This window comes from Colias croceus, chromosome Z (assembly GCF_905220415.1).
Source record: "Colias croceus chromosome Z, ilColCroc2.1".
NCBI classification, from domain to species: Eukaryota; Metazoa; Arthropoda; class Insecta; order Lepidoptera; family Pieridae; genus Colias; species Colias croceus.
In genome coordinates this window covers 6,786,254-6,802,711 of record NC_059568.1, presented here as the reverse complement: position 1 = coordinate 6,802,711, position 16,458 = coordinate 6,786,254, and the positions used below count along the sequence as shown (strand labels likewise).

The window sequence follows — 16,458 nt, the reverse complement described above, 5'->3', positions numbered from 1 at the left end:
CATATACAACGTTCAAGACTTCAATATTTTTCGTGCAATATAAATTGCAAATTAAATCTAAATAAGTTTTTTGCCTATATAATAAACTTAATCTATTCGTGTTCCTGACAAATTAAACCAATAGTGCGTGGTCGAGTGTAAAAAAGCATAAAATACTCACGCAGTTATGTTTGAAAGAATTTAATGCTACCATGCTAGGTATCTACTATCTATCATATAAAAAGTTAATAATTTTAATGGGCAACAAAGGTCACTGGAATGTTACATAACTATCTACGTCTTGGATTTTCATGAAAACTAAACGCGACGGGAAAGGGGCAGCGTACTAAATTCGTAGCGACGTACCTACAACTGCAAATTACTGAATGAAAAACTGAATTTACGTAACATTCGAGTTTTATTCAGACGCTGTTACGTTAATGAATACTAATTAGACTTATTTTTAACCTCCAATTTCATTTTCGAACGTACACTCGTCGACTCGAATTATAAAGATGAAAGATTTGACTGTTTGCATGTTTGTTAAAATGTGCGCGTGGTTTTGCGTGTGTGTCACCACAGACTAATAATAATATACTACGTATACAAGTGGCACTTAAATTATTTATCCGATTTTAGGAAAATGTTACTAGTTCAATATTACATTTGGAACAATTGTTCTATATTTTATTTCCATGCCGGCGTTACAGACAGAGTACCTATAAAAATAAGTTAATATAGGTGTCTTTAAATGATATTTTGTACATTAGGTATCGTTATAGCCAGTAGGTATTAAAAATACATTTATTACTTAAGTCGATAACCAAAGAATAAGATAATTTTTTTTTTATTTCTAAAATTTTGACGCGGCGCAGCGGTACGCATAAATGCAGAAACAGATCCATTTGGACTAGATTTTAGGTGCTCGTGTGGAATCCTAGCATTGATTTATCGTGTTTGTACTGAAATTTCATTGAATGCCAAGCGAGCATTTATGAATTTTAAACAGGGTTGGTTATAGAGCACGCTGCTATGCCTTTAATTACAATTCCATTGTTATCCATGAAATGTACTAAATTAGGCTAAAATGCTTAACGTAACTATTTGCATGATTATTATCAGTGAACATAACTAACATACACAAATATCTTATGAATTTATTATTATTTATCATAAAACAAAATTGCATGCATTGTAGATATGATTAGCAGTGAATAACATAACTCAGTATTTCAAGCAATACAATGTTTCCCTATTTCATTAAAAACTGCCATGCTAAAAGCTTATGATATTTAAGGAGCCTTGCAACATTGTTGTAGATACTATGAGCCCTAGAACCCTATCCGATGGTAGTTTGTAGTTAGTTTTTGGGGGGCAACGTTACTCGCGTCCGTAGGCTTTAACTCTAGAGACCCTACACGTGCTCCCCGGGTAGTGCCAAATGAGTAACCGAATTATTCTGGTGGGAGACAATTTGTCCCGGCTAGTCACCACCCATCTGTCAAAGCCATGCCGCCAAACGCTCGTCGTGTTCCGGGATGATGGCAGATGAAGCCCATTTGAACGAGCAAAATAGGTATGTACAGTTGCTTTGCATTAGAGAACCGAATCTGCCGCCTGGGTGTTATTGTCCTGAATTTCCTAGTCTTGGAGGGTAGCGGGATCCGAAGAAACGGTTCACCGCTGGCCGACCGCAGGTTGTAGGGGGCCCAAGTAACGAATTAGCCACTCGTGAAAGGCTGCCCCGCCGCCTGTGCATAATCCTGGATTGGCTCCAACGTGCCGATTGGCGATCGGATGAGAGGACCCGTTGGCGAAATACAGGGGGTTTCGGGCGTCCCCGCAGTCTCCAGGCTAGGATTATTATTTTTGGGCGTTGGCATGCAGGCGATAGGTGGTTTCATATGCATTGCCTCGTTCAACTTCTATTTTGCTCCCCGTCTAATCACTCTCCAAACAAAAAACAAATATGAAAAAGTTGCACAAAGGAATACGGTATTCACAGCGGCTGCACTTCCTCTCTCTTCAAGTGCACCTCTCCAATATCCGAGGCTTGCACTCTAATCTCACACCGGTCCACCATCATCTTGAGACCGAAAAGCCGCACCTATTATTCCTTACAGAGACGCAAATCCGATGTCCTGATGACACGTCATATCTCGGGTACCCTGGTTACATGCTTGAACACAATTTCCAGCCGAAAGCTGGTACCTGTGTATATATTCGTGATGACATCTGCACTCTGCGACTCCGTGACCTTGAAGAGCCCAGTTTCTCTGTGTTGTGGATCATGGCTGATACAGGTTTTGACAAAATAGTTTATGCTTGTGTATACCGTTCGCACAAAGGTGATCAGGAGACTACAAGGCTATTTAATTATCTCAGTGAAGTGGCTGATGTGGTACAAGCTAGATATCCGAGCGCTGAACTTGTCTTTCTGGGGGATTTTAATGCCTGTCATGCAGAATGGTTATTCCCGTTCCAAAAGACGGACCATGCTGGGAAAGAGGCCTTTAATTTAGCGACTTCTTTAAACCTTTCTCAGCTGGTAGACGTTGCAACTCGTGTTCCAGACATTGACGGCCATACTGCCAACTGTCTCGACCTTATGATGACCTCTGAGCCAGACCGTCACGTGGTCTCAGTTTCCGCTCCACTTGGGACATCTGATCACTGTCTGGTGAAGTCTGTGTCATCATACACCCCTCCAGATCCTTCGTTGAAGGGAACAAGGAGAGTATGGCGATACAAAACCGCGGACTGGGACGAAATGCGGCACTTTTTTGCATCCTATCCTTGGCGGGAATTGTGCTTCTCTACCGCAGACCCATCGAGCTGTGCGGATAAAGTTGTTGGTGTGATTCAACAGGCTATGGAATATTTTATACCTTTTTCTGACATTCGCATCAACGACAAAGCTAGACCTTGGTTCAATGTACAATGTAAAGCTGCATTGGCTAATAAGCAAGCTGCTTTCCAAGCCTGGGTCGACGCTCGAATCCGTAAAGCTCATGATATTCGCGAGAAAAAGAAAGCCTTCAACAAAGCTTCCAAAACCTGCAAGAAAATTCAAAGGAGAGCTCGTTTTGCCCATGTGCGGAGTATCGGAAGTAAGCTTGCTTCCTACCCCGCAGGAAGCAAAGCTTTTTGGTCCTTAGCCAAAGCGGTCGAGTCCAACTTTTGCCGTCCCACTCTACCACCGTTGCTGAGACCCGATGGTTCACTGGCCCATAGTGCGAGGGATAAGGCAGATATATTTGCCCTACTGTTTGCCAATAATTCTCGTCTGGATCCTCCTAAAAATATTGCTCCACCCACTATTCAACACCGTGGCGTTCATATGCCTAACATCCGCATTACGAACAAGGAAGTCCTTAAAACACTTCGCAACCTCGACGAGAATAAAGCCAATGGACCGGATGGAATACCTGCTGTTGTCTTGAAAACTTGTGCTCCTGAACTTTCCCCTATCCTAACACGTTTGTTTCGCCTCTCGTTGAAGACTGGAGTTGTCCCTAAAAGTTGGAAGCTTGCCAACGTTCAACCCGTTCCAAAGAAGGGCAGTCGGTCAGACCCTACTAACTATCGTCCGATTTCAATAACCTCCATACTCTGTAAGACTATGGAGCGTATATTGAACAATCGGCTCCTCATGCACCTAGAAGCCAACGACCTTTTGAATGACCACCAGTACGGTTTTAGGCGTAATAGATCTACTGGCGACCTCTTAGTGCATGTGACACATCTTGTAGGAGAAGCCGTTGAGGAATTCGGAGAGGCCCTTGCAGTCTCTTTGGATATCTCAAAGGCTTTCGATAGGGTCTGGCACGATAGTCTTCTAAACAAGCTCCCATCTTATGGAATTCCAAGAGACCTTTGCACTTGGATTGCTGACTTTCTGCGGGACAGGTCCATACGAGTTGTTGTCGATGGTTGCTCGTCAGAGCCAATGCCGATCAATGCCGGCGTTCCGCAGGGGTCCGTTCTTTCGGCAACACTGTTTCTTCTGCACATAGACGACATGATTGCTCCGAATATGTTTAGTTATGCAGATGACAGCACTATTGTCGAAAGATACAAGTCCAGTGCCCGCACTTCAAAGGTTGAGACCGAATCTCTTCGGGAGGACATGGTTGTTCGCTTGAACCTCACTCTTCAGGCTGTGTCCGATTGGGGCGATGCCAATCTTGTAGGGTTTAACGCATCCAAAACTCAAGCGTGTCTGTTTTCCGCAAAACGGAGTTCTATAACATCCACTCCGATCTTCCGAGATGTGCCTCTAGCAATAGCCGACTGTCTAGAGTTGCTTGGTGTCACTTTATCTTCTACACTCAACTTCGGTCAGTTTATTGAATCCAAGGCCCATCTGGCCGCCAAAAAGCTCGGTATTCTGAACAAGGTCAAGCAATACTTCACACCGGGACAGCTTCTTAATCTTTACCAAGCTCAAGTCCGTTCGTGTGTGGAGTATTGTAGTCACTTGTGGGCAGGCGCGGCTAGATGCCACCTTGGGGCTTTGGATTCAATAGAAAGACGTGCCAAACGTATTATTAACAACTCCCCCTTAGTTGATGCTCGACTCTTGAGTCTTGAGCACCGTCGTGAGGTGGCATGTCTTTCGGTGTTCTACAGGTTGCACTTCGGCGAGTGTGCGCTAGGTTTACACAACTTAATTCCTTCATCTCCATTCCTCAATCGTACTTCGAGGCGTGCTGAGGGGTTTCATCCTTTCGTTGTGGATATTCCTAACATTCGAACTCGCCGCTTCGAGTCTTCTTTCATAATTAAAACAGCCAAGCAATGGAATTCACTCCCTACCACTATTTTTCCTGAGCAATACAACCTGGACCTCTTCAAAGCTAGGGTGAATAGGCTCCTCCTAGGCAGACGTGCACCCAAGTAGACCACATCGCCGCTTTCCATCAGGTGGGATAGTGGTCAAACGTCTGCCTATCGATTATAAAAAAAAAAAAAAAAAAAAAAAAAAAAAGTTGATAATTGCCCATTAGCGTACTTATTTCTTACTAGCTGTGCCGCGCGGTTTCATTGGCGTGGTTCCGCTCCTGTTGGTCTTAGCGTGATGATATAGCCTAAAACCTTCCTAGATAAATGGGCTATCTAAGATCGAAAGAATTTTTCAAATCGGACCAGTCGTTCCCGAGATTAGTGCGCTCAAACATACAAACAAACAAACATATTGGTCAATGTTCATTTGTCAGTTGTAATTATTGTCAGTGATATCACAGAATAATCCATACTAATATTATAAATGAGAAAGTAACTCTGTCTGTCTGTCTGTTACTCAATCACGCCTAAACTACTGAACCAATTTTCATAAATTGGGTATGGAGATATTTTGATACCCGAGAAAGGACATAGGCTATTTTTTATCCCAGGAAAATGACGTTATTCCGGAAATCCGACGGGAACGAGAACTATGCGGGTTTTTCTTTGACTGCGCGGGCGAAGCCACGGGCGGAAACCTAGTAACTAATGTAAACCTAGTAATAAATAATAGTATTCTTACTTTCAAGCATTTTATAAGAACATACCAAATATGTAATGTGATATGGTAGTTGGTACCGATTTCGGCGAGTACAGGTAATATTCACGTGCACGGCTTACTATTTAGTATTTACTAAGCGCGCCCTCAATTTTTTTTATTTTGTACTTTTAAAGAAAAATAAAAGAAAAAAGGGACAAGGTAAGTACTTATTCACTATTCTTTTCTAAATAACAGCCACGAGTAGTTATAAATACGTTGAACAAATAAATGTTTCTAGTTAAAGTTTAAAAATTGCTTAAACGTTTCATTTACAAATACCACCGTATGAAAAGTTAAGTCACAATTTTACACAAATGGAAAATGTATCCCGAAATAGAATACATTGCTTGAATTGCGTAGGCGACAAAACTCCCTTACCTACTATACAAGCTGATGTAGCGCCTTAAGTAATTAAAAACTGTGATACATAAAAATGTCATTAAAATGCATATCATTAATTAAATTAATATATTCAAATACTTTATAGTTACTTTATTTGATGAATTTAAATTAATTTCAAATAAAATTCTAAAAAATGTAGTTATAATATAATGAATAAACTACAATATTTAAAGACCAACTATACTAAATACGGAGAGGGTTCCAACTTTCGGGTAAATAATAGTACCTTCTCCACTCCTACCATAGGTATCGTAAGAGGCGACCAAAAGATATTATCAGAAAATGAATGAAAGGATATTAGCTACCTATAGATATCTAAACGAAAGCTCAAAAGTCAAAAGCAATTTTAAGAATATACCTAAGGCTAATATATTTATTAATCAAAGCCATATCAAAGCTGACGTTCGTTAGAGAAATGAACCATGAGCTTAACATGCTGCATGCACCTCAAATATTCACTCGCACGATATTCAAGGAATAACTAGTTTATAGAAGCATCTTTGAATGTGTATTTCTTGTTACATTTTCTTTATATCTCTGCGTCGTTTCAAATTGTATGTCACTTGACCTAAGTGCACTCTGTATACATACGTGCAATTTATTTCGCAACTAAGTGACCTATTTTTCTGTAAAGGATCATTAATGTTTATAGCAAACATAATATGAGGATTGAGGTGAGATTTAAGCACTAAAGAAATTGGTGAATTGCGTCTCGGCCTCTGCATTCTAACATAACGCGCGTTGAATGCAATTAGGGCGTCAATCACAGAGCCACGATGTTACCACACGATGTAGATTCTTGGACAAATTTGTATTGCGATTTTTTTAAGAATATAAAGAAATTGATCACGGTGTCGGGATTCGAACCCGCGTCTTTCTGTCATTTCGGGGTGACGCCTAGCCTCTCGGCCACTTGTGATCCTGCCTGATAAATTTAATTGCACATAATAGGCGAAAAAAAAAAACAGTTATTGTATGCAAGTCTTGACATAAAATAATTGCAAATGTGCCTTTGATTTTACCCCAATGCAATAATAATACATATAATTTAAAGAACTTTCGACTTGTCTACACCAGCTTGTATGTGCATGTACCATTATAGCTTGTGCTTGTTGCACTGAGAAAAGCTTCAAATCAAAACTTGTACAAATTTATATTGTAACATTAGACTACGCAAGTCGTTTATTTCTTTAATAATATATGTAATAGACCAGAAAATGCGCCGTGAAGAAGATGCGTTTTAAAGTATTGCATTCAGTCATAAGTCATTACCTAGTACAACAAAATGGCATCATGTAAATAGGGTTCTACGCGATAAAACGCGCGTTTATCACGATACCAAAGATTTATACAATAGGTATGTGAATACTTACTAACGAGCATAAAAAAATGTTATAAACGATACGGATAAGTACAGTACATTTTATTGAATACTGGCCGTTTGATTCATATTGGATCCAATAATAAACTGTTACTGCAATCTTACAATATTAAAAACAAACTTGTTCAAAGCTACAGCTCTGTTGGCAAATTTAGTTGGAAAGATAATCAAAGTTCCACCTTTGAAGCTTTTATTCCGTATATATTAACAAGATACCTTGAAATATAACTTTCGAAAGCATGTTATAAGATATGATATTTATACTTACAGTTAAAGCCAATATCGTGGTAGGTAACGATTGCGGGTTTTTGTGTGTTTCCTTGGATAGCAACAAGAATTCTTCCAAAATTAGTGTTTATCCGGAACTCAAAACACGGACGGTAGCAGAAGCGACGAATTTTAGGGATGTCTCGCCTGTTAACAGAAACGTAATGTTATTTCCTATGGAATAACAAAAGATAGATTCAAATGATACGCAACTAATTTGAGCGTATTTATAAGGAACGCTAACACTGCTGTTGAGTGCAGTGTGTTATACAATAGTTCTTGTAGTAACGAACGGCCAAGCCACATATTTTGACTAAGGTGTAGAGTTTGTGAAGTTAGGCCTTGTAGAGTTAGGGCGTGTAGTGTTAGAAGCTTGGCTCTACATGAGATCTGATAACTTTTTGACAGTGCGAGTCATATGGGCTCGTCTTGGCAACATTTTACATGAAAATGTTTTTGGTGGGATTCTTATTTTTTTGTATTTGATACATAATTTCTGAAAATTTCAAAAGTCTAACAATCACGATACATCGGATACAGTTTGTTGACAGACGGACGGACAGACAGACAATGAGGATTACTAAGAAGTAATAAGCTTCAGTTTACCACTTCGGTACGGAAGCCTAAAAATCAGAAGTTTAAAGATTTTTGTATTGCCGACGTGTAACTAAGCGTATATAATATATAGAACATTGAGGGTATGTAGCAAAGAGTAGTGTCAGTCTGGTGGCCCGCTTTACGTTCGGTTCGCATCGACCGGGTTTCTTGGCAAAAGGCCAGGACGTGAGCAAGCGAAGTACCTCCAATTTGCGAACGAGCGAGCAGAAGCGAGCAGGGCACGCACGATAATGCACTTTTAAATACCCCTAATTGTACAATGCATCTCAAACAATTCTATTTAGTCTGAACCTTTGAACATTTTTTTCAAAGCTTTGATTGAACCTTACGCGATATCTCAGGGTGGTACAGTTTAAAAAAAAATAGGTTTTTCGATATGTAGCAATGCATTCTTAGATATCTTTAAACTAAAATTATTCATTTACCATATTTATTCTTGTCTTTATTGTTCTAACATCCCACAAACTATTTCAAAACAATATCATCGCACCCAATGTCAACTATGCCACCTTTGTAAAGTCCAGAGAAATGAAGCTAGAATTTATAAAATATAAACCACTTAATTTCAAATTATTATATGTAGATATTAATATGTTTCTTTAATCTAATCTACCTTGCAAAACCATTCATATGCAAGATGCATTATTATTTATTATATAATGGAATATTCTTCTTAATAATACAAAAGAAAATGAAATCTAATATTCTGGGAAAAATTCAAGGGAAACCTACTTCTCGGTACATGTATCTACTTATGTCATATTATTATGCCAATACTATGAAACGAAAATAATTTAAAGTTTAGATTTCATCGAAGAACGTGGGTTGGGTTTGACAAATAATTTCGATAAATGGTACAAAGGTTACATATTATGATTTGAAAATAAAGAATCAGATATTTTCAGTGCCACAATATACATCCATACCATTCTGTGGAACAAGCCTGATTACGAAACAGACAGACATAAATACAGAAATGTAATAAGTTATGAAGATGCTTTAAGAGGCCTACACCACCGAAACTAGCGCCACCGAACATTTTATTTTTTTACTCCTTAACCAGATCAAATTTAAAAAATCTAGCTCGGTACTTTGCTACTATATTACTTGTAGTATTTTTGGTATTACTTTTCTCTATTCTAACTGTTCATTATTCTAGAGAACTTTTGATTAAAAGTGGCCACTTTTGGCGGTAATCAAAAGTTCTCCTAATTTACCGAATGCAAAATAATGAAAAGTAATACCAAAAATACTACAAGTAATATACTAGCAAAGTACCGAGCTAGATTTTTTAAATTTGATCTGGTTTAGGAGTAAAAAAATAAAATGTTGGGGGGGCGCTAGTTTCGGTGGTGTAGTCGCCTTAATAATCTAATCTGTAAGTATAGTTCAGGATACATCGCCCATTTTTGCAAGTGACTACTATCAAGCTGATTTTCCGTTTGTAGCTTTATTTTGATGAGACACCGAATAATTTCGTGTACGAAACTCTCGATTGTGGTAGCTAACAGAGATAACAAGGATAAAAATTTTTGATTTGATGGTTCTCAAATATTTATTACTAACTGATATTTTTTTTGTTCAATCTTGATAATTAGCTTGATAGTAGTCACTTGCAAAAATGGGCGATGTATCCTGAACTAGTACAGTAAGATAAATGAATGTGTTCAAAAGTTTGTTCATATATCATGATAGTATGTAAAATAGTGTGCCGAGCACATGTGTCAAAAGTGAAACTTACTCCATGACGTGACGGTATTGGCATGACGCGACCTTGAAATTTTACTGTCAACGCGCATATAGAAGTTTCACTCAAAAACAAACACTCGAGAAAACAATTACTAGGTACTTTGAATTTACAGACATTTCAATTTTACCTTACTATAATAGCCTTCCTCGATAAATGGTATATCTATCACCAAACGAATTTTTCAAATCAGACCAGTAGTTTCTGAGATTAGCGCGTTCAAACAAACAAACAAACTCTTCTATCTAAAGTTGGAAAAGTAACATTATACTTGGCAACAGTTTCGTTATAGATCAATATAACAATCATAACGCGCTAGCAAAAACGAACATGGTAATGTTATGCAGCGTTTATAATTCCGTATCATGTTCGTGTTTTTAGTATGGACAAGATTAATTGGAATTTTCTAGATCCACAAATGTGTGTAAAAATTACCGTATTAGGAAATAGTATATACAAGTAGACCGGCCACTGGCCAGTATTAATAATGCTCGAGAGGCAAGGGCAATGTAATTAATTTATCACTTTAATCGGCCATAATTAGGAATGCTCTAAGGCACTTGCTCCATGTAATGTTCAATATTTTGATTTAAATAAATGTAGGTAGGTACTGACAAGCATTATGAATGCAGACCGGCCTTTATTAATAGTGCCCGGACTTATCAAATTGCCCGTAACATAAACACAGACACACGAACACACGCCTAAATTATGTACAAAAAAAACTAAATAAAATACCTACAACGTAAAATGAAAAAACTTATACTTATATTATAAATTTTTATGCGAAAGTAACTCTGTCTGTCTGTCTGTTACTCAATCACGCCTAAACTACTAAACCAATTTGCATGAAATTTGGTATAGAGATATTTCGATACCCGAGAAAGGACATAGGCTACTTTTAATTGCGAAATATGTACCACGGGCGAAGCCGGGGCGGACCGCTAGTATCGTTATAAATTAATGAAGATGAAATCTTTGGACAACAGTTAAATATGTAAATAAGAACCAAGAATATATTTTAATTAAAGAAAAATAACCTACAAACGTTGTATTGGACAAACTTATAACAAACAGCTCAAACATAACAGCTAAAAGTAGAACCGAAATAATATTTATTTAATAATCAAACATTTCTAAACAAACGAAAATTTCAATTAGTATTGCAAGGAACTAATAAACACGTTAGTTACCTATAGCGTTAAAATAGTTTTAACTTCCTTTAATAATTATAATTATACAAAAAAAAATATTATATATACCTAATTAGTTAAACTGTGTTTAAAGTGCAGTTTTATCTAAATTGAAAGGTAAGTTACCTACTACATATTTTGTTACGATAAATAACAGGCCTAACCAGTAACCAGTACCCGGGAGGAGCAGCTGGGGCGCTCGTCTAGTTGCGACTTGCGAATAAATCTCCATTCACTGTAGAACACTGGAGTGAGGAGTCACCCGCTATTTTTAATTTTATGTCAAGGGGCTAAGTAGTATACTCATTACATTGTATAATTTTACAATTAAAGATAATGGTTAGTATCTTTGAATAAATGTATTTAATACCCAAAAGTATTCTTCTCGTTTTAACAATAATTTATATTTTTACATGTATAAACTGAGCTAATAAATCGACTACTGCTGTGCATTGCAACGCTTTACCGTGAAAAGACAAACTAGTAGGTTGTACTTATGAATATTACAAAAGCTATAAAGGCATGCCTTCCCAGAGAATAAAGCTGTAAAATACTATCAGAGCAGACAAACGGGGTCCTTTTGCTGTCTAGGATCTAGGCATAGGTACGCATGAAACTATTTTTGTGCCGCGTCGGCAATGATATTACCTACACAGCTCAGTATTCCAAACTTTCATCAAGAGTTTCTTTGAGAATGATATTGCCACATAATTGTTATGCCTACCTATAGCCCTTTGATCGAAATAACGAAATTCGTAAAAAAAGAATCAACTTCGATTACCTACCTACCTATAATATGAGAACTGTGGCCTGTGCCCAATTATTGTACCTATAAGATTAATTATTTAATAATAGAAAACGCGTAATTTGTAAACACGATCGTATAACGCAAATTAAGGATCAGGGGACACACTTACACATTTGTAGAATAATAATAAAATTACTATAAATTTTAGGCTATAACCAAGCACGTGGTTTGTCAACCGGCTAAAATTTAAAAGTAAGAATATAAAATTCTACAGCGTACCCTTGTGAGGATAACAAAATTTTTAAAAGTTTTATAAAGTAAATAAGTGTTAATTATTTGAAAATAAGATACTAACTATAGTCGAGCCAATTTAATAGGCAACATTTGACGTCTATCAATTTTATCTTCGAAGAGATGTAACTTGTATAAAAACATCGATTAATGTGAATTAATCGATACGGATTTGAAACATTTGTCAATCGAATTTATTAATTTGTGATGATTTTTATTCACAAGTAATCAATGCATTCGATTCTAGATGTCAGATTTCGATTTTTAGAGTAACATCTCTGGTATTTAAAAAGAAAAAAGGTTTATTGACACAAAATTGTAGCGACGTCAGTTCTTCAATTCAGAAATTGTTAATTATGTTTAGAATGGTTTATCAGTAAAATGAAATCTTAAAATTACTTGTATTGGTCATTATTATTATAAATAATATGTAATCGTAATTGAAAAAAGATAAGCAAATGTGCAGTTCTAACAAAACGAATTATCATGTTATTCTATGTCGTCGTTACTAGGTTACGTTGTTGAATTTTGTTGAACTGTCAAATGTTGCCTATTAAAATGGCTCTACTATAGGTACCTAATACAAAAATAAATGTACGTCATAATATTGAGTCAATCACATTTACCGATTTATGACGCTCCGGATCTTGCGATACATCAATATAATATGAAATATTAAAAATATATTTATATTTATTTATTTATTTATTTATTTATTTAAATAGGTACACATCACAGCTGACAATTTTGACTAATTATACACAAGTTTAATCACAATCATGTTGCGGTAAAATGCCAGCCAAATTGTGTGTACACAGCACAATTGAGGTTAAAAAAAAAAATATATTAAAAATTATATTATTTAGCACAATTCATAGATTCATTTCATTTCATTTCATTTCAAATACCTACGTTACATTCAATCACATAAAATACAGTTAAGTCAATAAATACCTACATTACATACAATCACATAAAATATAGTTAAGTCAATAAGTACCTACATTACATTCAATCACATAAAATACAGTTAATTCAATAAATACCTACATTACATTCAGTCACATAAAATATAAAATACAGTTAAGTCAATAAATACCTACATTACATAGTACAATCACATAAAGTTCATTACATTTCATCACAGTAGTTAAATAACAATAAATTATGTCTAATAAACAGAACTATGAAAGTTAAATTTTAAATTTTAAATTATCATAGAACTTGAGCACGGTTTTGACTTGATTTTTAAATTTACCCAGTTTTGGATCAAATACGTCAAGTTCTGTGTTAGGCTTACGCGAAGTCAAATCATTATACAGGCGACACATACGGACCATGGGATTATAGAAAGAAGTATTATTTTTTAAAACATTTATGCAGAAGAGAGAAGGGTGTCTGGGATTAGGTTTTATGTTAAAATTAAGAAGTGAGAGCAGAGTTGGACAGTCAATATGAAAGTGTATAATATGATGAAGAAATATAAGATCCTGGTACTGTCGGCGCGTTGAAAGTTTCGTGACCTTAAACATCTCCAATTTATCTTCATAGGATATTTTGTCTCCTGCGTTAAATCTGTAGTTTACCAATCGAAGTGCTTTTTTCTGTACTCTCTCGATACGGTCATTATGAATGTGGTAGTAAGGTGACCAAATGATTGACCCATATTCCAGATTCGTGCGTACCAGAGTATTATAAAGGTAAATAAATGTAGATGGTCTGAGAAATTCCTTTGAAAATCTAGAAATAAAACCCAATATACGGAGCGCTTTTCCAATCATCTGATCATAGTGGTCACGGAATGACAGTTTTTGGTCAAAAAGTATACCTAAATCTTTAGCAACGCATTTATTTTGTAAAACATGATCATTTAATTTGTATTGAAAATTCATAATATTTTTACTTTTATTGGTGAAAGATATACTAAAACATTTATCAAGGTTGAGAAACATTCTATTGTTCTTGCACCATTGCAGTAAAGTATTGAGGTCCGTTTGTAGTTTATGACAGTCATCTGTAGATACAATAGTGTTAAAAATCTTTAGGTCATCAGCATAAAGTAAGCAAGGACAGTTGAGGGTTTGAGCAAGGTCGTTAATAAACATTATGAAAAATAAGGGACCTAAATGAGAACCTTGCGGTACTCCAGAATAGGCAAAAAAAGGTGAGGATTTATGACCACCAATCACAACTATCTGACTTCGTTTCGTTAAGTACGACTTTATCCAGCGAAAAAGGTTTCCGTGTATGCCAAATGAAGATATTTTGTTGCAAAGAACTTCGTGATGGACCTTATCAAATGCCTTTTTAAAGTCGGTATAGATGCAGTCGACTTGACCGCGTTTAGCAAATGAGGAGCAAATGTAGTTTTTGAAAATAAGGAGATTACTGATGGTCGATCTCCCCCTAACAAATCCGTGTTGATTATCGGAAATTAGAGATTTTATATGACTATAGATTTGGTCGTAGACAAGTGATTCAAACACCTTGGCTGTTGTCGATAAAAGACTGATAGGTCGGTAATTTGCACAGTCAGAGCGATCACCCGACTTATGTATAGGAACCACATGCGCTTTTTTCCATTCATTAGGGAAAATTCCAGTCTTCAATGACATGTTGTATATTATTCGGAGAGGTTTACAAAGTTCCACTGCACACGTTTTAAATAGTTTTGCAGGAATACCATCTGGGCCCATGCCTTTGTTAGGATCTAACTGTTTCAATTTTAATCTGACTTCGTTATCTGTCAGTGTGATCTCCTGAAGACAATCTGTAGTAACACTGGTACCTAAATTTGTGTCGATATTTGTCTCCGACTCCTCGTACACAGAGCTAAAATACTTGGCCAGAAGATCACATATTTCTTGACTGCCAGATGCCATCAGATCCTGGAATTTCATAATGTTAGGGTACGTAGTAGTATCCTTCTTTGAATTCACAAACCTCCAGAAGGCTTTTATGTTAGAACCTATCTCGTTCTCTATGGATGTAACAAAGGCAGTGTAGCAAATTTTCATTAGAGATTTAGCTCTCGTCCGCAGTAAGGCAAAAGTATCGTAATCGCGCGGATTGGCGTATTTTTTAAATAGCTTATGGTACTTATACTTTTCTCTAAGGCAATTTATGAGAGCAGGAGAAAACCATACGGGATGATTACTTTTAGAGATAGAAGTAAGGGGGGTATACTTTTTAATTACCTCAAGCAAAGTGTTGTAAAATTTTTCCACTGCTACATCAACATTCACAGATTTTGATAATTCTGCAACCCAGTCTATTTGGTGAAGGTGCGATTTTATTTTCTGGTAGTCACATTTATTATAGTTCAGTCGCTTGGTTATTGATCGCTTGAGTCTTTTAGAACATTGATGGTCAACATTTAATTTTATGCATAAGGATGGATGGTATAGATCCAGACGAGATATGGGGTTAGTTTCTGTAACACTTACGGCGTCGAATGTTCCTAGTACTAGATCAAGCAGTCTATCTGATTTATTAAGAACATGATTGAACTGGTTCATATTGCAGAGAGAGATATGTTCAGTTAGCAATTTCGATTTCAGGTCAGTAGGCAAAGAAGGTGTTAAGATGTGGGATCGACTAGGTGAGTGGGACCAGGTAAGACTGGGAGTATTGAAGTCTCCTACAACCAAAACGTGATCGTTATTTATTTTATTTAGCGTTATTAATTGAATATGGTCGTAAAACGCACTCAAGTCCTCACAAGTAAGGTGTGGGGGAAGGTAACAGACACATAAATAGAATTTTAATTTTGATGTTTTATTATATTCAATTTTAAGCCAAATGTCCTCAAACTTTGTTTCCCATGAGTAAAGTCTATTGACGTTAATATTTTTATTAATAGCAACAAGTACTCCCCCCCCATCCCTTTTAACCGAGCAAGAGGATTGACGATCCCTTCGGTATATACTGTATCTACTGTCTACGAGTTCACTATCAAAAACGCTATCATTTAAATTGGTTTCAGTGAGACATATTATATCAAAATTAGAGTTAAGTATGTTCATATATATTTCATTAGTTTTTGACCGAATTCTATTAACATTTTGGTAGAAGATATCCATAATTTAGAGTGTAAATTTACCTATGTGTTAAGTATGTACCGTTTTCTATTAAATTAAGTTGTCGTCTTATTTAGCTTATCAAAACTGCTCGTGTCTTTAATGTATATCGCTATTGCATTGTCATCCTTCCTCATATAAACTTTATCATTACGAACCCAGACATATTTATATTTAAATTGTTTTGAGAGCTTTCTGGCCTCCGCAT

General features: G+C 36.3%; 1 protein-coding gene across 4 annotated transcripts in view; it reads right to left on the bottom strand.

Annotated features, from left to right (window-relative positions):
- LOC123705191 (protein NDRG3) overlaps window positions 1–16,458 on the bottom strand; it is a 57,439-nt gene that overhangs the window by 35,708 nt on the left and 5,273 nt on the right. For all 4 annotated transcript variants that reach the window (XM_045653870.1, XM_045653871.1, XM_045653874.1 and 1 more), the window contains one exon: window positions 7,576–7,721. In XM_045653870.1, the coding sequence (XP_045509826.1) occupies window positions 7,576–7,721 (146 nt within the window). The remainder of the gene's footprint in view (window positions 1–7,575; window positions 7,722–16,458) is intronic.